The 21,153-nt window shown below is 39.6% G+C and overlaps 1 protein-coding gene across 20 annotated transcripts; it reads right to left on the bottom strand.

Annotated features, from left to right (window-relative positions):
• Positions 1 to 37: 37 nt before the first annotated feature.
• Positions 38 to 19,457, bottom strand: picalmb (phosphatidylinositol binding clathrin assembly protein b). Of its 20 annotated transcripts, none has more exons than XM_044201955.1 (24): positions 18,648 to 19,453; positions 13,313 to 13,455; positions 13,067 to 13,142; positions 12,841 to 12,943; positions 12,066 to 12,159; positions 11,749 to 11,860; positions 11,557 to 11,663; positions 11,388 to 11,429; positions 10,836 to 10,847; positions 10,185 to 10,270; positions 9,800 to 9,923; positions 9,544 to 9,677; positions 9,072 to 9,172; positions 8,769 to 8,921; positions 8,269 to 8,352; positions 6,515 to 6,607; positions 6,197 to 6,310; positions 4,590 to 4,706; positions 4,440 to 4,470; positions 4,217 to 4,316; positions 3,988 to 4,047; positions 3,130 to 3,234; positions 2,627 to 2,732; positions 1,439 to 1,481 (listed from the first exon to the last, which is right to left on the bottom strand). In XM_044201955.1, the coding sequence occupies exons 1-23, from the start codon at positions 18,775 to 18,777 to the stop codon at positions 2,640 to 2,642; spliced, it is 2,214 nt and encodes a 737-aa protein (XP_044057890.1). In that variant the 5' UTR covers positions 18,778 to 19,453; the 3' UTR covers positions 1,439 to 1,481; positions 2,627 to 2,639. The 20 variants fall into 20 exon arrangements, with proteins under 20 accessions (XP_044057891.1, XP_044057894.1, XP_044057903.1 ...); XM_044201949.1 differs by having other exon boundaries at positions 1,448 to 1,481; positions 3,082 to 3,234; positions 18,648 to 19,455; XM_044201956.1 differs by lacking the exon at positions 2,627 to 2,732 and having other exon boundaries at positions 38 to 1,481; positions 3,082 to 3,234; positions 18,648 to 19,454.
• Positions 19,458 to 21,153: the final 1,696 nt, after the last annotated feature.

The raw sequence follows: 21,153 nt of genomic DNA, 5'->3' as shown, positions 1-21,153 counted from the left end.
TTGAAGTTTACCTTAACAAGAAATACATAAACAATAGTTTGTGGAAGCTGCTCTTTATTTGTAAAAGAAAGAAAAGACTTCAGTCATTGTCTGCTACACGTTCTAATTACATAAAGAAAATATCTGCGGAGACAAACGCAGAGAATATCCTGAATCAAACTTAGGTAGAGTCAGATTTGATTGAATTGCTTTCATATTTCATACATCTTTCACTTTTGAACTCAAAGAACAGTCAGTTTTTATATACACAGAGCACCGATCAACAGCGCTCCTCCGCTCCACCCTGGTCCTCTGGATCTTTTATACAATTAATTTACATCAAATCTGTGACCCTTTTCCCATTTAGCGTAGCGACAGCTAACCAGCAAGCAGACACACTCCGTCCTCTCGAACCCACCCCCCCCCCCACTCCCGCTGAGGAACTGTAGTGTGGAAAGATGTGTGCAACATGAAGACAACTCTTTCACATTCAGAGTAAAGGCAGCCTTGAATACGGTCAGTGAGTCAATGGCATGCCAAGCTTAAAGCAAATGGAGCCCACCACCCAGTGCGATGCTTCAGATTTGTGGGTGAAGTGTTTTTTTCAACTAGACAGGAAACTGATCCATTGCAAAAAACCCTAGGCACAGAATCGACTATATACTGTTAACTGACTCGTACTCTAACCCCTGCACTTTAAGTACAACGGAGGAGATTGTGAAATCTTTCATCTAGTAAAAAAATTTAACACAAAACTCGTAGAATATTTAGTGCTCTATCATTCCGCTTAATAGGTGTAATTTATATAATAGCTATTTTTAACTCTACCTCTCAATGATAGTCTGAGATCCTTGTTTTATGCTGAAGCACTCCCACAGGTGTTCAATGTATTGTAGATTTTACATTATTTTTTCCCCCCAATCTTAAACCAATAATCATAAATAAATACAAACAACACACAAGGAATGTCTACTGTAAACACGGTAAAAAAGACAAAAACTAAACAGGTGTAAACGCCATTAGCATCACTACTTAGTGACAGTTAAATAACTGTAGGGAATGGATGACTGATGGTCGGATCAAGAAAGGGAAGGACTGCTCTCCTTTTTCCTTCCACCCCCTCCCCGCTGAACATCAAGCCTTTACATCCAACCACAGTATGTCCAAATACATAACATCAAAGTGTCTCAGCACCCATAACTATCTTTACAGATTACACTGTAAAATGGACAAGGAATCCTCATTAAGGGGGGTTTAGACAGCAGCATCACTCGACGTCTCGGACAAGTTACAGAATAATGGGTGTGAGCTATCGCCAAACGTCATTTGGACATGGTTACCATGGTTTCTGACAGTCGTTGCACCATTGTGTTCTTGACATGTCTGTATTTGGGTGTGTGTGAATGTTTCTCTGAAGAGTTAGACTGCAACGGGGACAAAGCTTTGCTGCCAAGTGCTTCATCTTCCGAGAGACACGTTTCTTCAAATTACATGAACTGCATCTGCAAGAAAGCCAACAGACAATATTAGTGAAAGGCTAAAAATGCGAACAGAAATAATTAATAAGTCAATTGACCATTCGCTAAACCCTTCCCCGAATGGCATTGTCCAATCAAAGCCTTAGCAACCTTAGCTAGGTACGGCAGGTCTGTTAAGCTTTGAATTTATGTTGAAGTGGTGTTCATGGGGCTGTAGTAAAAGCGATACTGGGCTAGGTTGTGTTCTTTTTAGCCTTTCAAAACCAAAAACACAAGAACAAACGTGTAAGGAATGGATTAAGCACTGTGTTTATCTGCTTTAATTTAAGCTGCAATAGTTAGCACGTCCGCCTAGCTAGCTTACTACCAAGAGTAGCAACCTAGCGTTATTTCCAAGGCCAAGGAGCAAATCATTAACTGTCCACATTATTTTATGGAATTACAGGTTTTAAACAAAGCCTGTTCACAGGATTTGAGGATGTTTACGCAACTTTACCTAAGTTAGCGATACATTTGTCAAACAAATTTGTTAGTTCTACTAAAAGCCTTTTCTCTTGTGAAGTTAAAAGTGAGAACATACAGTTTAAAAATACAAATGTTAGCTTAATTTGCTACCTAGAGCTGATAAATTCTGCCAGAGTCAGTTTTCATTTCAGCTAACAAAATCGACAGTCTGCCGTTAAAAAATAGAAGCCTTCTTCTACCTACATCTGTGTCCCATTGTTTCAAAAACGACTGACTTTTGATGGCAAAACTGCCGTCGTTATCACTGTAAAGTGCATATGTGCTGTGTGAGAATGGAAAGCTTGACAGGAGTAGCAAGAGAAACTTAGGGGGACAGAGCTTAGCAAACAGTCAGTTAGTTAAATTCAGCAATGGCAACAAGGTTCACAGAAAACAGGTTTGAGCAATATATGATGACCGTGGAAGAACAAAGGGTCAGAATGAGTCTGGCTATGTTAAAGACGCGATTAACACGTCAAAACAAGCAAGAAATCCAAACACAAAAGTCAAGATAAAACAGAATACATGAGCAAAGTACACGTAGCAGCTAATCAGATGGAGAGGACATCAAGTATGCAAAGATAAAAAACAAATAAAAGGGTATTACTGTAGCACTGGGCATGCAACGCATGCAGGTGCACCCGCAAGCAAAGAGCATGCTGTACCTAAAGAGATGCTCTACAAGAAATCCTTGAGAGAGAGGTGTGCAAACGGGTCCTGTCCAGGGGCTCGGAGAGGACTCTGGCTGGAAGGACTAGAGGCTGCAGAGGGCTATTTCAGGAAGAAATACAGGAAGTAGGAGGACCAGAGGAGAAGTCAGAGAGTCAGTACAGAGACTGAAGGAGGGATGAGATTAGTTTGGAGAAGCTGTGATGTATGAAAGAAAGGTTAATAAAAAAGGAGTTGTTGGGGGGAAAACAGGGAGTCAAAACAACGGAGATGATTTACAGTTTTGTCCCTTTCAGCTCAAGAGTGAAGGGCCCATTGTTAAAACTGTCATCATCTTCAGCAGTATTCATACTGACAACAAAGCTTACACAGTGACTAAATATGGTACACGTCACAGCACAATGGATACACCTATTTACTCAACCTGATAACTGTGCAAATAGATACTGACTTCATTGTGCATCAGCTTGGTGGAGTTGTCAGACTGCCGTGCACCCACCTGAGCACTAGACACAGAGCCGAAGGGGTTGGGTGGCCTCATCACAGGCTGGGAGTACATCATGGTGGGTGGATTCATCATCCCCATAGAGCCCATTTGTGGAGGCTGCAGCGTGTTGCACAGAGATGAGAGAAGTTTTTTCAGTAATGGAGTATTTCAGTCATTTGCTTTACAAATTTAAGCCACTATGTGTAGAATTTATATGTGATTAGGGCTGCAACTAAAGATAATTTTCAATATCGGTTAATCGGCTGATTATTTTTTGACTTATTGATTAATCATTTGGTCTGTAAAATATCAGAAAATAGTGAGAATTTCTCAAGATAACTAAATTGCTTGTTTTTTGTCAAGAAACAGTCAAAAACTGAACTAAATATATTCAGTGTATTATAACAGATGACTGAGAAAAACAGCCACATTTGAGAAGCTGGAAGCAGTAAATTTTTTGTTCAAAAATTACTCAGAGTTGTTGTAGATTAGATTTTTTTTTTATACAACCACTGGGGGGCACCAAACTCAAACATTTTCAAACTCTACACACACTGGCGTTTATTCAACATAATTTAAGCAGCATAGGTGACTATTACTGTGTAATAAAAACTATAGAAAATTCTCCACCCTTCAGTTTATTTATAAAACTTACACAACAAGGCTCACTTGACCCAGTTTAAGTGCATTTCATTAATTATCTAAATAATAAGGAGCAGGTTAAAAACAAAAGGCATTTACTTGACATGAACTGTTCCAGCAACATTCAGATTGTAATATCTGATTTCAAAGGGCTGAACAGAAGCTACACAGAATGTTCTAAAATGCTACCAGATGTACACATACTGTATTATTTGCCATTATACTGACCATGCCATATCCCATCATGCCTGTGGGCGTGGTGGCAGGGAAGGCCATGATTGACGGTGGCTGAAGAGACACAAACAGGCCAGTAAGAGTTTGTCACAAATGATTAATAATAACATGCACAAAACAGCACAACATTGCAACAACCGGAGTTATTTGGCAGTAAAATAAGACAGGAATATACCAGAAGCAGAAATCATGAGCACTACAGTGAAAAGTCTGTGTGTGTCACCATGGAAACAGGGTTCCAGGTCGTGGTCGGCGCCGCTTTGGGCTGCCAGTTGGTGCCGCCGGTCATCCTCTTCTCCCCCGGCTGGCTCCAGTGGATGTCACTGTAGATTAAGACAGTTGATGTTAGCACCAGCTTGTAACTGCCCTGAGAGCACAAAGCTGCTGCTGTTCCTGTACAGCTGAGTGGGTGTGTTATAGCCACACAGCGCTGATCCATCACTTACTTTTTCATTGTGCCGTTCCCGATGCCGAGGTCTAAAAGAGAAAATTCATGGGGTAGGTGTTAGATGTCCATCCGCAAATATTTTGTCAGTTTGTGCCCAAATGAACATGTGCTTTAATTAGTGCAGCTGAAAGCAAAGCATCACACTCACTGCCGACAAGGTTGGCCAGAGAGGAGTCAAGGTCATCTGACACCAGCTTCTCTGGCTGCTGACCCGACAGCTGGTTGGAGCCAGCAAGAGTCGGTTTCAGGATGCTCCCAGTAATATCTGACAAGACATAGAGAGATAATGAACCTATTTGTACTTACAAGGCTACAAATACACATTTTAAAAGCATTGTGTATTTTGTAACTGTAGTTTTACAATGACAACAATGGAAATAAATCCTGGACTTTATCACTATCTCTGAGAAAGTTTGATATGTTCACAACAACAGTTTTTTTATCATTATTATTATTATTTTTTGTGCATTTTATGCCTTTATTTGATAGCCGACTGTAAAGAGATGACAGGAAATTAAACAAAGGTCCCTGGCCATTTGAGAACATGGTCGGTGCCCCTCAATAAACAACTGTTATGAATTTCTGTGCTCTGTCATCTGCTGCGATAAGAGCCGTTAACTTGAATACACTAATGCTACACTGCAACAACATCAGTCTTAAGAAGTTTATTAGTCTCATATTCCTTCTTCAAGACTTACTTTTTATTAAAAACATGAAAAATATTCTGATAGAGTGGAAAGAAAATTCAACTCCAAATCCAAGAATAAGCCAGATTGCTACAATGGCAAATAAAAAAAATGAAATAAGCCTTTTTGTATTGGAAAGGTTGAGCAATATCACTCTATTACATTAATTATATTCATTTGACTGTTTTCCAAATCAACTTACAGTAAGTAGATTCAAACTCAACAGGAATAAGCGCTAGATGTTACCAAAACTAGAGGTACAACCCTCCCAAATAAACAACCAAAAGCATGTTCAGAAAGCTATCTTGGTAGTGCTTAGGGTTTATTTATTTTTTTTTAAAGAAATGAGATGTAAGTAAATGCTACCATGGGATGTTGAGGTATAGTCTGAAAGGTGGGGTTTCAGCCTGCTCTATCAGCAATAGTTTAAGACATTAACAGTTTCTATAATACCCTAAATTACATGTGTCGAGATTTTTCTGCAATGTAACAAAAGGTTTGAGGTACATTTCATCCCAGTGTTGGTCAAAGACGAGAACATTGTGGCTTGCAGATACTGACAAACGTGTGGTAAAAATAGTGCAGAGAAGACAACAGTCTGTTTTTGTACTGGCGACTTTCAAGATAGGGCCGAGTGTCGCAGGTGTTTCCACTGTATCTGACATCAGGCCCAGATACAGTGTTTGTCTAATATCATGATTTCCCTTATATTTCTTCAGTCGACCGTAGTTTGTGGTGATCCATTGTGGTTTTCTTCGAGAAACACATTATGGATTGAAAAAAAATAACAAAATTACAAAAAAATCAGTGGACCATATAAACAATGCCTTTCAGATAGTTCCTCTTCCTTTACTTTGAAACTTTTATGTTTGACTTTGTTTTGAATTTCTCAGCTGAGTGACTTTTATTTGATTTAGTTTTGTGCCAAACATGGACAAAGACTTCATGCAAGACTGGCCTCTGATTCATCATCTGCAAACTACAATTAAGCACGTCCACCTTACCAAAACACAGAAAGCTATTGCACAGGTATTGCATGTTCACTTATGTGTAAATTAAACATTCTCACCATCAGAATTGAGGCTGTTGCTGCCTGTGGCTTTGGCTCCAAAAACTGACTCAAAGTCCACTTGGAGTCCCCCCCCTGCTGACTGCTGTGGAGGGGCCTGTGGCGTTGAGTATCCTTCATAAGAGATGAGAAAGAAGACAGTTACAGAGTTACATGAAGTGAAATGACTGACTTTTGGTTTCTGCACTGGCCCGTGTAACTACAGTGTCCATTTATGAATCACTGCTTACTTGAAGTTGAATACAGCTTTCTCTACAGAATAGAAAACTAGCATCAATCTATTGCTGAATGTGCTGGAGAGACCCTTCAGTACTCTACCTCTGAATAGACCTGCTACAGTAGAGGGTTCAGTGGGGTAGGGAGCCTGATGTGGGAGGTGCTGGGCAATGGACACTGGACCACAGAAGGAGTCTGACACGCCACAGGAAGCAGGAAGATGAAGACAAAGAAGAGAGAGAGAGAGAGAGAGAGAGAGAGAGAGAGAGAGAGAGAGAGAGAGAGAGAGAGAGAGAGAGAGAGAGGAAGAAAGAGAGCAAAAGGAAAAAGGCATTTCAAGGCCAGGCCAGAGAGACAGGTGGGAAATGACAGCAATACAGGCAGGAAGAAGACAGCTAACATGTCTAACAATTTTGTAGTTGTTAAATTCTGGGTGTTTTAAATAAAATGTAATAGTTGTAGAAGGATAAAATAGTGCAGAACAGTATTGTAGCACCCAAGAGGGAGGGATTTAAGGAATAGTTTGACATTTTGGGGAACTATGCTTAGGTGAGAAGATCGATACCGCTCTTACAGATGTACGCTAAACATGAAGCTACAGTAGCAGATTAGCTTAGTGTAGCATAAAGAGTGGAAACAGAGGGAAACAGCTAGCCTGGCTCTATCCAAAAAGGTATCAAAATCTGCCTCTAAAACTCATTAAACACGTTATATCTTGTTTGTTCAAATCGTACAAAAACTATAAAAACAACACGTTGCCGTGTTATTGGAGGTTATGTGCAGGAACATTTTTTTGGCCTGGACCAGTTGTCAAGCAACCAACGGAAACTTGTTCCCCTTGGCTAGGAGCAGTAACAGGGCCAGGCTTCATGCTAAGCTAAGCTAACCGGCTGTTGGTTGTAGCTTGATATTTAAAGTCCAACTGAAATCTCACAAATAATGTCAGTGTTGATTTAAATTTATTGTCAATAGTTTTTTATTATTAAAAAAGGAAGAAAAAAGGTCTTTGGGGAAATATCAGAAATGCTCCTTTTCATCTCAGCTGGCTGGAGGGGATGTCGGTGTCTGCGTTAGCTGCTGGCAGGTTGAGAGAACATGAACATGTCATGGGCAGACACAGTGTGTTATTAGCAGTGGTATTGAAGAGTAAGGACCACACCTGCATCTAAACTGACCAAAGTGACATTTGCAGGTACGTTTACATGCTGTTCCATGTGCTGCAGCTGAACAGCTAATGAGCTAACTAGCCTGTAAGCTGATGTTAGTGGTGCACTTTTCCTCTGTGAATGTTTGTTTGGTTGCTAAGGTTCAACAAGCTAAGGTGCAGGCCAAGACGTGTGTTCATGTTTGTAAGTTAGATAAGAAGGAAACTAACAGGAAAACTAATGTGGGTTGTTGTTCAAAGTCTGTGTGACTTGTGTTGTTTAGCAGGCTGCTGACGATAATGATTTATGCAAATATGGTTTAAAACAAAGCTATGTGATTGGCTGGTATGGAAACAAGTTCTACACCTAAGGAGACGGAGAATAGTATTCCAATTAATTAATGCACAAATAGGGGGAGCCATCATAAAACCAAAAACTATAAAATATAAATTTCTCCTTTTTGGTTTCAGATTTTTTCCTCAAAAGGAGAACACAGGACACATGACAGGGCATGTTATCAAGCTTCTCATCTAACTCTAGGCAAGAAAGCAAATAAGTATTTCCCAAAATGTCAAACTTTTCTTTTAATATTAGTTTATGTCCACATTTCTATCATAAATATCAAAATAAGAGCCCTGGGGGTATTTCATGGGATCCTATGTTTGCCAGGGCTCAGGAAACATAGGCTGAGATGGTGAGCCATCATAGTACCTGAGATGGAGTGTTCTATCCGCACTGTGCGTTTGTAATTGGTTGAAACGGATGAGTTTGTGTCAATAAAGGGATTGTAACGATCTGGAGAATCAAAAATAGTGTTGGTAAAAGAAGAACAGGTTTCAACTTAAAGCTCTACGGCATGTTTGTATTACAATGCAACACCAAACTGATCATTAAAAGAGAGGATGAAAGTAACTGTAAAGCAAAATGGGTGTGTCTATAGTGGGACATGGAGGGTCCTGGCTGATACATAAGAGGAATTAAGAGGCGTTCTCACTACAAAAAACAACACAAATTGAGCTTGTTATGAACTGCAATGAGGTGCATTGTACAGAAAGACAAAAGAAGATCATTTAGACATTTGCACAGACAGATAATCAACAATCAAACTACAGCAGAACAGTAAACATGCAAGCTAGTCATGCTTATAAGTGACTACAGAGAAATGAACAAGAGCGATAAGACTTTTGAGGAGAAACAAAATGAGTCGTTACCACCAAACATTTCATGACCAGATGTCCTAGAGGAAAAGCTAACACCGTCTGAAGACACGACAGGTAAGTGAGTGGCATCAACAACGAGTTTTGAGAGGAAAGGGTTAAGGTTTGGCATGGAATCATCTCCAGCTTCAGCAGAGGTGAAAGGATCTAGGCAGGCAGAGGAAAGACAGAGGCAGAGAAAAGAAAAAGACAGAAAATTGTGGAGAGGAAGAGTCAAACAACAACAATAGAAGGAGAGCATGCAGAACAGGTCACCAAAGTCCAGAAACACAGATGTTGAAAGAGGTAGCTCTTTACCTGCCCACGCTGTTGCCGCTAGAGGCCCTGTTGAGCCTGACTGCATGGAGGGCTGGAAAGTTGACTGCAGGTCAAAAAGGTCGCTCTCCATCTTCACTGCACTGCAGACAGAAAAAAAAAACCCAAAACATAAAATTTTGTATCCCTATACGAGCACCCCCTTTTTCGCGCCCCCCAAAAATGAAATGGTTACAGTTCTGATTCTGGTCTCATCTATCTATCTATCTATATCTATATATACTGTACATATATGACACTTTAAGGTTAGAAAATTCATCTTACTTGACACTGTCTTAAAGCAGATATAATCAATATTTTTAGGATAATGTATCAAATGACAATGTGAAAACATTGTGACAAGGTTTGCGTGTAGCGATGAACCTACAGAGAGTTTGCAGCATGGGTATAAAATAGTTAAAAATGATATTGAAAAACATATTTCAAAACGAAAGACTGTAGATCTAAGCAGTACCCATTAGAGCAGCTTGGTGTAGAGAAGAGGTCGATGGCTGGTGCTGTGCTGATAGTGCCCCCGGTGGTTGAGATCGGCGATGTATCAGTGGTGGCGAAGGAGGGCTTCTTGGAAAGCTCTTTGAGCCTCTGTTCCTGAGTGAGCGCCAAAGTTTAATTCAAACATACAACAACAACAACAGAGACACTGCAAATATGTTTGTTCAATGTATGTTAAGCGTAAAATATATATATTTTTTTAAAACAGCAAAGCCCACCTTCAGAGCTTTAAGTCGAGCCTGTTCCTCTTCGAGAGCTGCCTGCTTCTCCCGCTCATCCACTTTAGTGAAAGACATCCCCGTGCTGGCCAGCGATGAGACTGCATTTGACAGAGTGCTAGCCCTGCAGGATCACACAAATTCACACTAGATTGATTGATTTTTTTAATCTATTTTATTGGTTTATATTATTACATTTATTATCATTATCATTACTGTTTGCATTTGTACTCTCTCTCTAAATCACTTTGAATTGCACTAACGTGTACGAAAGGTGCTGAACAAACAAAGTGTATATCTTGGAGCAATATAAATGGAAAGGCAGTCTCCGAGGTTCAAGGAAAAGTTGAGTTACTCAGAAAGAGTGATGGGAGGATTAACGTACCTGCTGGCTGCAGTGGAGTCTTTGACCTTCTTGCCTTCTAAAGAGGCCAAATGCTGCTCCAGAGCTTCGAGAAGGCTACTGGGAGCCTGTTGTGACAGAAAACACAGTCAGCACGTTCCTGGGACACAGAAAATGTAGTCTCTATTGACATCAAGACCATTAGCACAGTGGTGGGCAACCAAGAAAACACTACACACCAGGAAATACACCACACCATTACAACCAAAGTGTAGACAGCCAATTTATTTCATTGATGAGGTTAAATTTCGCGCCACAAAAGGTAAACTACCAACTTTGGGCTATTAGTTACCCGCCACTGATCAATGACTGCATTCCAGTCGAAAAGCTACTTAGGATGAGTGTAACATCGGGGTGGGATGACGTACTGCACCACGGCACTTTCAACAACCTGGGTGTTGTTGAACTGGCCGTGTCTAAGCACAACAGGGCAGCCATTTTACAGCAGATGAGCTACACTGGTTTACACCTCAATAACGTGACCAAAGTGAACAGCATTTACCACAGCGAGTGTTTTTTCCTTCAACTGTTTTTCACCACGATGTAGGAGACAGAGTCAGAGCAGAGGCATGCAAAAAGACAACACTGAAGCAAGTCACGGACATAGAAGAAGAGTGAAATGATAGTACTTACACAAACTGTGAACTGAAGTGGAAAGATAAGGGGAAAATACAGAATATAAAGGTGGTGACAGTCAGACGGGAATGCATTTTAGCTGCAGTTCTCCGGGATATAATATTTATGTAAAATTGGTCCCCATAGCACAGCACAACAGTATGTGCAGTTTATTTTTAACTAGGAAACATCCAACTGTCACTGTGCACATTTACTGAGTGGGTTGCAATTACAGTGATTACTTTAAAACACTTAGAGGGGGCAACACCTTTATTTACTGTAGAAATAAGGAGAAGAAGTAGGGAAAGGTAAGAAGAAAAGAAGAAGAAGAAGAAGAAGAAGAAGACCACCTCCTCTGGCAAACATGCGCTCGAGAAGGAAATCATGCAAAGTGTCCCTTTTTTAAAGGACATTTGTGTTGGGTGTACTATATTTTAATAGGACAAAGACAATGTTGATGAAAAAAAGAGCAGTTAGAGCTGGAAATAAGAGAAGGAAAGCAAGGAAAGCCTTCCTATTAAGAGTGGAAAAGCCTGTGTTTTCAGATTGTTTTGAAGGGTCGGTGCTTACCTGTGAAAGGTCTGGAATGTCTCCTCGATCAATGCCCACCTGCTGTTAGACGAGAGAGAATACCAAAGTTACAATTGTGTCACTGCAGCATTAAGGGTTAGTAACAGTAACAGTTCACTCCACTGACAGACTGAAGAATTTCTTTCTCGACAGCAGGTGTATCATTTACCTCTGCTACTTTGAGGAACTCTGATATCCGGGTCATTCGGGTGAGAAACTTCTTGTAAATGTCCAAACCTTCTTTACACTGAGTCTTCTTCATGTCAAAGTATTTCTCTGTTTGGTGAAAAAAAATTGGAATGACCTACCACAAAATATTGGGACAAAATTAACCGAAGGTTGAGAGCGAAAGTAGTTTTACCAAGCAGGTTGATAATGCCTTCATTATAAGCAGCAAAGAGCCTGATGGAGTCTTTGAAGAGAAGCATGAAGGCTGCATTGATGACTCCATTAGTCAGCTCGTTGGCATTGACCTGAGGGAAAGCAATCAGCCAAGACATTTATCTTACAGCTTCTTCACAGCGGTTTGGTTGACATAAAAACAGCACCTGTATATGTGAACTAAGACAATGCATCTCACTTTGTCTGCAGCAGCCTCAGTGCAATCTGCACACTCCAGACGAGCAGATTTTTACTACACGAGCTGCAGCGCTACGGGAGGCTTCACCTTAAACTCACATTGAAATCAAGGAGGGCATCCATCTGGTTCTGAATAATGGGGATAGTCTTGAGCAGCTTCTCTGTATTCATGGTCCTCATCACGCCGTCCACTCTGTGTGGACACGTGGAGAGTGGGAGCAGGAGAGGCCACCGAGGAGAGAGGGAAGATGGAGAGGAGAGATAGATGAGTGAGCAGTGGAGCTCCTAAAACACAATAACTCCTTTTTTACACCTATGGTAGGACTGCAACAATTATTTTCATTATCAATTAATCTGAAGATTATTTTCTTGATTAATATTGATTAATTGTAAAATCATCATTTGATTATCAAAATGATCATTTTTTGTCGACTGACTAATTGATTAATCGACTAATCGCTGCAGCTCTGATTGATTTTCTTTTGCATTTAAATCTTAAAAATCACTGAAATTGCAGCCTGACATTTGAAATTTTTGGGATTTTGTTGATTTGTATCATTTTTGCAATGGGATATTATTTTAACTATGACAGAAAAGTGTCAACAATTTTGATAACCAAATAATTGTTTAAGTCATTTATTTTGTTTTAGTCATGTTTTCATTTAAGAAAAATGAAAACATTTGCTGTTTCAGGCTTCTCAAAATGTGAGTATTTCTGACATTCTTTCAGACTAAACGATTAGTTAAAAATACTCTAGATAATCAATAATTTGTTGAATTTGTTGCAGCATTCCTTTTTCACATATATAAAAAAGGAAAAAAGATATTTACAGTTTTAATATTGTAGAATACAGAGACAGAATAGTGTTCTTACCCACGTTTAACTTTTGTGAAGTCAAAGGCTACCTGTCTGTATGAAACAGCTTTCTCGTTCAGGTATCGACTGTACCTCCTGATAAATGTTGACATGTCGTAACCTGGAACGTAAAATGGCAGTCGGAAAACTTACTTTTAAAAATACTAATTTCTTTTCTTTAAATGGTTTTTAAGTTCAGAACGACTTACAACTGAACATACAACAGCCACAATCAAATTGTTACCTTGTAACCCACTTTTGTCCAAGAAATTACTGAGGTTGAATAATGTATTCCTTGAAGCCAAGTACTGCACAAAACGCTGTAGGAGGAGTAGAAATGGTGAAACACAACAACAATACACTATTAATTAGTAATACATTAATGCGCAAATAATCTGCTGTGAGGTTTTTTAATAGTTTTATCATTTTTGATGTTTTGTTAGAGGATCATCTAAACATAATGTGCATAGTGTCTGCTGAAGCGTCTCACCTCGTTGCCATAGACCATGAGGTGGTGTGTGGTGATAAGTGACTTAAACACAACCACCCAGCTGGTGTTGGTGGTCCTCTCAAACAGCGAGTCGGCCAGTTGGGGAATGTTCACGTTCATCTCGTTGGTGCAGTGGATCAAATCTGAAACAAAGGACAAGAAGTTCATGTAATAATCAATCAAAATAAATATTATTATGCTACAGTATATGGTGATGTGTAATTGTCCAAGGCTGCAAAACAAGTCCATCAAAATTAAATAAGTCGAACCGCTCTTCTCCAATATCCCGCGCTTCACTCCTCAAATATTTTGAACATCAAAACTGCAAAAACACCACACATGCAAGGATGCTGCCTGAGCTGTGAGATTATATATAAAAATAAAAATATTATGAGAATATAGAAAGAGCTGAAACGATTAGTCAATTAAACAGTTAGTTGATCGGCATAAACTTAAACTGCGACTGTTGCACAGGGCTGGTTTCTGATAAGCTGACGGAGCACACAGATTTATCTCAGGTGCAATGTTTTCTATGCCGATAAACATTTGAAACATTATTTAGAAAGCAGTTTTCATCTGTTAAGTTGCATTTACTCATAGATAACCCTGTGTATTGTGAGCTAATTGTCAAACAGGCCTCATGTTGAGCTGGTGAGCAGACCAACACCTGCTGCCTACTGTTAAATAAGTAAAAATGAACCACAGATGCTCAAACTAATTTATGGAAGTCTGAGCCAAAAACAGTCTGTGACTGTGACTCATGCTTCTGTCCTCCACAACAGGGTCACATATGTGCAGTTTGTTCAATTTAGTAACCTGTAAGCAGCATCAACAAATCCTAAATGTTGCAACACAGACTGCTTCTTATTACTTTATTAAAGTGGATATTTTTCAAAGAGGTGTTTGATTAAGACAAGACTGAAAACGTTGGAAAATTGTTTCAAACGCTTCAAAAATGCATCTCCAAATGCTACCAAAAACCAATCCAGTTGGTCTGATCTAACACATGACACTAAATTAGGGCTGAGACAATTAGTTGATTAACTATTAGTCAATCAACAGGAAATTATTCAACAACTACTTTGATAATCATTTATCAAGCACAAATGCTAAACATTTGCTGCTTACAGCTTCTTAAATGTGAGGATTTGCTGTGTTTATGCATTTTATACCATTGTAAACTAAATATCTGTAAGCATAACAAAAACTAACAAACTTACATATCTTATTTATTCATTTCACAGTTTTATTTCCCTACACTTTGGCCTGGTGCCGGGTATGTAATCCTGGTAGAGAATACTAAAAACAGTTAAATTTTGTCTAAAAATATATGATAATTAAGTTGTTAAAAACCCAACATGTGAAATATGTATGTAACTGTAGAATGTTAACTCCTCATGACATTATAAAATCACCCAAATTTGCAAAAAGAATAACTATAGACATGACCTCAATGTCCCCAATGGTTACCCCGGGCTCTGGGCCATTTTTCACTTCTTTCTGACATTTTCTACTCCAAATGATTAATCGACAATGAAAATAACCATTAGTGGCAGCCCCACACTATATATCAGAGTTATGATAATGCAATTATTCTATTCAAACTACTCTAAAACACAGAATAAAATGGGGCAACAATGTTAAACAAGAAAGTTTTCTACATAAAATTTGCATAATAAACTGTAAATCATCATCTTGTAGTGCCACTGCAATCAGGGATCACTGCAGCACAAGCAGAAACTCATATTGTTCATTTGAATTGTTTGTGGCAACAAAACATCCTGGTTACAGACCAACATAAAGTGCAGGGCATTAAGGAATTAACCATGCGTGATCTGTCCCACTTCCTCTGCTCATATGTTCATCCATGTGCTGGTTGAATGATGTTAGTCAAAGCAGCCTGAGCCCCTCAGTGCTAATGACCCTGCCATTCACAGCAGTGATCAGACTGACGGGGTAATTGGGCCTCTCTTTCTGTCCTATATTTGACTTTTCAAAAGGAGGGGGACTTTAAGTAGGACAGGATAACCTTCCAGAGAAGCAGCAGCAGCAGCAGCAGCAGCAGCAGCAGCAGTTAGCATGGGTGGCTGAACCGCCCAGAGAAGATGATGTCGGAGAGGAGACGAGACGAGCCGGGAGAAGGAGGATACACTGACAGCACTGTCATGTTACAATCAGCCTGCTAAATATTCAGTGGTTGACATTAGTGATTTCTAGTCTAATTAATTTATAGGACACAAACGTATTCATGTAAAAGTCATGACGGTACATGGATTTGCTAAACAGTGTATTGCAAAATGTAGCTGTTACTTTAAAAAAAATAAAATAACGTGGAATAATGTGGAATAACACTGTAGTAAGATCACAGTGTCATAATATTGATTTATTGCACTGATTATGTGTAGGGCTGGGTATCAAACTTCAATACTGTTTTGGTACAAAGAAAAATGTGTTTGTAGCACTGATTATCAAAAATTGTCAAGAAACAAAAAGCTGGCATCAAATGTGTGGTCAGATGTTTCTACAGTAGCCCAGAACAGACAAACCAATCACTGGCTCTAAATAGGGCTGTTTGTGTTTTTCGCAATTTTCGCAGCCACCGTAGTTTCTCCTACACGCTTGGAAGGGGAGAGTGGTGTGAGCGGTATTCAAATGGTTGCAAACTGCAATTTCACTGCTTGATGCCACTAAATCCTACACACTGGACCTTTAAAGAGTTTTTGACACTATTTCACTGATCAACAGGTGGCGGTAAAGCACCAAGATATGCAGCAATGAGCCAGCAAAAGCAGAGAAGAAGAAGGATGGCAAGCAAGTAAACGTGGATGTAAACAATGTAGAATTTAAAATAAAATAAAAAATTGCTTTTGCAAAATGTTTTATGGAGGAATTAAATGTATTTATCGCTTTTTTTAAAGCTCAAGGATACAGACAATGTGCTTTGATGAGTAACACTGAATGTAAACATAACTTTTGTTTGCTCACAAGATGACTCCACAGGGCACGTTTAATCTTTCATCAGACAGTTTTGTATTTCAATCAATCAAAATTTTGGCAATTTTTTTAGGCCAAATTCTTGTAGGACTGCTTGTATTTAAACATCTTTTAACAACTGAGAACTTTGGCTTCTTTTCTTAAATAAAAAAGCGTTTTGTAGACAAATACATTTATATACTCCTCAAAGTAAGGTAACTAACCAATATTGTTTTGGTATTGGTACTGAAGTCATTTTTCAAGCAAATATGTCAAACATTCGCTTGTTCCAGCTCCTCAGATCTGAGGGTTTGTTGCTTTTCTTCATCTTATGTGATATTAAAACTTTAGGTTTTGGAGAGCGAGCATTTTGAAGACATCACCTTCAGACATTAACGGCCATTTTTTTTAAAATCAAGAATCAAGAGATCGAGAAAGTATTTGGCAGATTATTCACAAATTAAAATAATCGTAGTTGCAGCCGTAGATAGTGTTTAGACGACAACATATGACAAATCTGGGAATCAAACTTCTTCAATACTGTTTTGGTGCTGACCAATATATGTCCTGTGTAGCGAGTGGTGAAAACTGTCAAGTATAGCCCGATCGATACGGGACTTTTGAGGCCGATACTGATATTTGAGAGTTTAAATCTGATAATGATTTTTGTACAACTTCTTGTGTTTAGACAACATGTAACATTTGAAAAGTTTGGCTTCTTTTGTTAAATGAAAAAAGCCTTTAGTAAAACAACGAGTTTATATTTCTCACAGTAATGTAATCAAAATGGACCGAAACTCATGTATCGTATCAGCACTAATATCAAAACATTTCAAGCCATAACTGTGCATTCCTTTATTTCCAACTCTTACTCTAGTCAATCCCCATCTCTCTCTTTCCCCTCATTTACAGTAGCGTCATCTCTCTACTAAAAGGCATAAAATGGCCATAAATAATACTTAGAATATATATTAAGGAATTATACAAATATAATTGCTTCTACTCTGTCAGAAGGGGATGTGAGAAAACATTAAGCTGACATAAAGAATGCATCTAAACTTATAAAACAAACTCGCTGCTGTGTTTGCCTCCTCCTGACTGTCGTCATCATCCAGCCTTCTTTATGTTTCAACATAAAACAAGAGGACACCGTGTTATTATCTACGCACATATAAGCTCTCTGTTCTGTGTGTGCTGAGACACGTTAGTCACGATGAGCCAACAGAGAGTCATTCTGCCAACTTTCACTCATCTCACCTCAGGGGAGTCGCCTGAGCAGCACAACAGGTTTGGAATCTGCAACTTTAACATTTAAGCCAAAATATTCACCACAAGTAACCATTAACAGCAGTTAAGAAATCTGAGTTTGCTGTATTTCACTTCACAGAGTACATTATAATGAGTCTGGAGTCTGAAGATACAGCATGCACCTTTTTTCCTGGACTGTTTCTGAACTCTTATGATGATGCAGGGCCTTTATAAAACCACTTTCATTACTGCCATCAGGCATTTGCAAGTGCAGATCGATATGCAAAAAATCTACCATTGCATCTCTAAGTACAAGCAGACAGTGACTCCTCCTGACTGAGTGCATCACACTAATGAACACACGAGGATTTAAGCTCTTTTGCTTACGTCAGGGTACACACAGGAGTGTTGTGTGATGTCCTCAAAATAAGGGTAGGAAACTTCTCCGTTGTGGCACCTCACAAACCTCAGCCACGAACTGTGATTTTTGCACCTCACTGTGTGTGAAGCATCATGAGAAACAGCACTGCACTATGTAGCCTGAGCTGAAACACACACTTGTGCTGCTGCAGGTGCACCAAGATGGGAGATGAAATTGGATTGCAAGCATTCCTGTAAATGTTAACTCAGGGCCTGTGAGTGCAGGGGGCCCACACTTGCTCACACTGATTTATAAAAGCTTTTCCAAGTTAGATAGCCCACTGGTCAAATAACTATGTGTCCACATTTGTTGTTATGAAGGCTAAACATTCAAGCTATAAATCTGTGAGTAAATATGGGAAAGACACGAGAGTGGATTGAACAAAGCTAGACAAGCTAGTTTGACAGCAATTTGTGACAAAAAATGAAAAGAAAATGATTTGTAAGCATTAATAAAGCCTGCTACATCCTTAAAACCCTCTTAATTATGTATAGCACTGTGTCAACAAGGCCTGGCCTCGATGTTAAAAACAATATAATCTCCCATGACATGGACAAGCAGTAGCATATAGCCTATCCTGAGGCTTTGAGGCCTTGTGGCTCCTCCATCGCCATAACTCAGCCAGTTAAGCGGTGTTTCGCCGAGAGGAGATTTAACTTGAACACTCGTGTGCTGGTTTTAAAAGATACTCACAATCCAAATGTTTCTTTTTCGGGCCCATTACTTCGTGAGTGGTGGCCTTGCATACTGTTTTCGACACGGCGGATCCCGTTACACTGTGCTGGGCTGCAGTTATCCGGTCTGTAATGCTCTGCCCCGACATCTTCAGCTCACTCAAATGCAACAAAAATACTTTCAAAATGTGAGCTTCGTCTGGGTTTTGTCTTCGGATATGGGCTTCAAAAAAATAAAATAAAACCTCCACCTCCTCCGCAACCTTGCCGGACCCCCCTTTTTTTCCCCACCTTGGTGGAAATAAAAATCTAAACCAGGCTATAGCGGACGCGGACCAGGGGAGGGCGGAATAAAGAGAAGCGGAATCTGACGACAACAACAATTATCAAAAATGTTATATTGTTTCTTTCTTGTTGCGCCGCTCGGCTCCGTTCATTCAGATATCACGAATGCCGTGATTACAGGGTCCACTCGCTGACTCATCCGACCCGGGTCTCTGTCTCGCTCTCATCCCGATGTGGCACACCGGATCCCTGCGTCTCTCCTCCTGCCTCCTCCTCCTCCTCCTCCTCCTGCCGCCGCCGCCGCCGCCGCCGCCGCTGCTGCTGCTGCTGCTCCTCCTCCTCCTCCTCCTGCCGCTGCCGCCGCTGCTCGGCTTTAAAAAGCGCTATGAAAGAGAAAAGACCACTGAGGAACGGGGGGAAATGGCGGGCCTGCTCTGCTCGGCTCTGTACTCAACACACCGCCCTGCGGACCCTGAATCAGATCTTACACCGCTGAGTTCCCAAAAGGCCCGCTATGGTGCAGGTGTACACAAACTGACCGCAGTCCAGCTGGGGGGGGGGCTGGGGCTGGGGAGCAGAAATGCTCAATCACAGGAGCGCCAGAGGCCTGGATGAGAGGGTGAAGCCTGTACTGACTGAGCAGTGCACATAGTGAAGTAAGAGCAGGCGACAACAGGCCTGACAGCGTGAAGGAATCAGCCGCAAGACTTTTTGGATGTTTTTATTCTCAGTGATTTCTACAGGACATCATTTTACTTCATAGCATTTCAAATCCCTGTAATGATACTGTAATAAAGAGTTGTGATATTGTGTCTTTTTCTAAATGTATGCAGTCCAAAAGAGACATATTGTGACACTTTCATCATTTTCACCAAAGACAAATTGTTTCCTTACAGAAGCTGTTTATACAAACTGGTAGTTTCTTTCCTCACTCCGATAAGCAGTTAAATCGGTCTTAAAGTGTCAGAAAATGATTACCCTGTAACACCTAAACATCCACCTACTAATTATAAATTATATATTTCGTAGTTTAAATACACACTGTGTTTTTAACATCATCATTATCAAATATAAATCCAAGCACACTGTATATACTGTAAGTAGACATGTAGTCTATATACTGTACATATCCACCCTCTTCATGTATATAAAGTAATCTATTACATGAATCATTCAATATTCATTCCAGCCCTCTTTGCACTCTGCACCCCTGCACTATTCATATTCTTGTTTACAATTTACAGACTTGTACATAGACATTGTGTGTTGTTGTTGCTTTTGAAATGTATTTATATAGAGCTGAGGTCCCTATGTGTTCAGTAAAGAACTGGTACCTTCCCCCTGGCAGTTGAGGTAGGCAGACATAAAGGTATTCCTGAAGAGCAGCGTTTATGTGTTTTTTGTGATCTTGGTGTTGTCGAGGATGAATTTCATTTTGTGTTTCATTGCTCCGTGTATTGATTGATTTGTTTTGGTTGTCTGAAGGTGACATGTTGAGTTGGCTATTTAATGAAGGGATTATGGTCTTAACAAGATTTATAGAAAATGCATGGCAACTAAGACAGAGAACACTGTAGGCTAAAAAGACATTTCTGTCATGGAAATTTAACGTTTTGATATGTTCTCTTTTGAATTTGTGGAAATTATGATTTGTCATGTGGCCATCCTGGTTGTTGTAGCTGTTTAGTGTCTTGTAAGCCCATATGGGCCGGACACTCAAATAAACAATTCAATCAATCAGTCGTATATATATTCATTTATTTTTTTCACCTACATTATAGTTACATGTTTATTTTGACCTATCTTTGTACAGCTTTGTTGTTCTTGTTTTTAGCTGTAAGTCTATTTCTATCTTCTGTACATTGTTCTTGGAACTGTACAAACATTGAGAGCAACTTAAAACCGGAGTCAAATTCCTTGTATGTGTACACATACTGGGCCAATAAAGCTGATTCTGGTGTGACAATATTCCAGAGAAAATACATCTTTACACAGAAAACTAGCAAAAATTATTTTGTGGAAACGTATATGGTGTCCCTCTTTGAAACAACTAAATCAAAACTCTCCTGGTGATTCTGCACATTTTATTCTATGATGATGAAAAAGTGAAAAGAAGGTACACAAACAGGTGACTGGCTTCTCAGGGGACAGTTTATTAAGACTTTTTATGCACATGAGTCTATAAGACATATAGAGACTAACCTTTACTGTAATACAATTTATGCAAACCAAGATATCGG

Source organism: Siniperca chuatsi, linkage group LG7 (genome assembly GCF_020085105.1).
Source record: "Siniperca chuatsi isolate FFG_IHB_CAS linkage group LG7, ASM2008510v1, whole genome shotgun sequence".
Taxonomy (NCBI): Eukaryota; Metazoa; Chordata; class Actinopteri; order Centrarchiformes; family Sinipercidae; genus Siniperca; species Siniperca chuatsi.
Note: the sequence above shows the minus strand (reverse complement) of the source record. Positions and strands in the feature narration are given on the sequence as shown.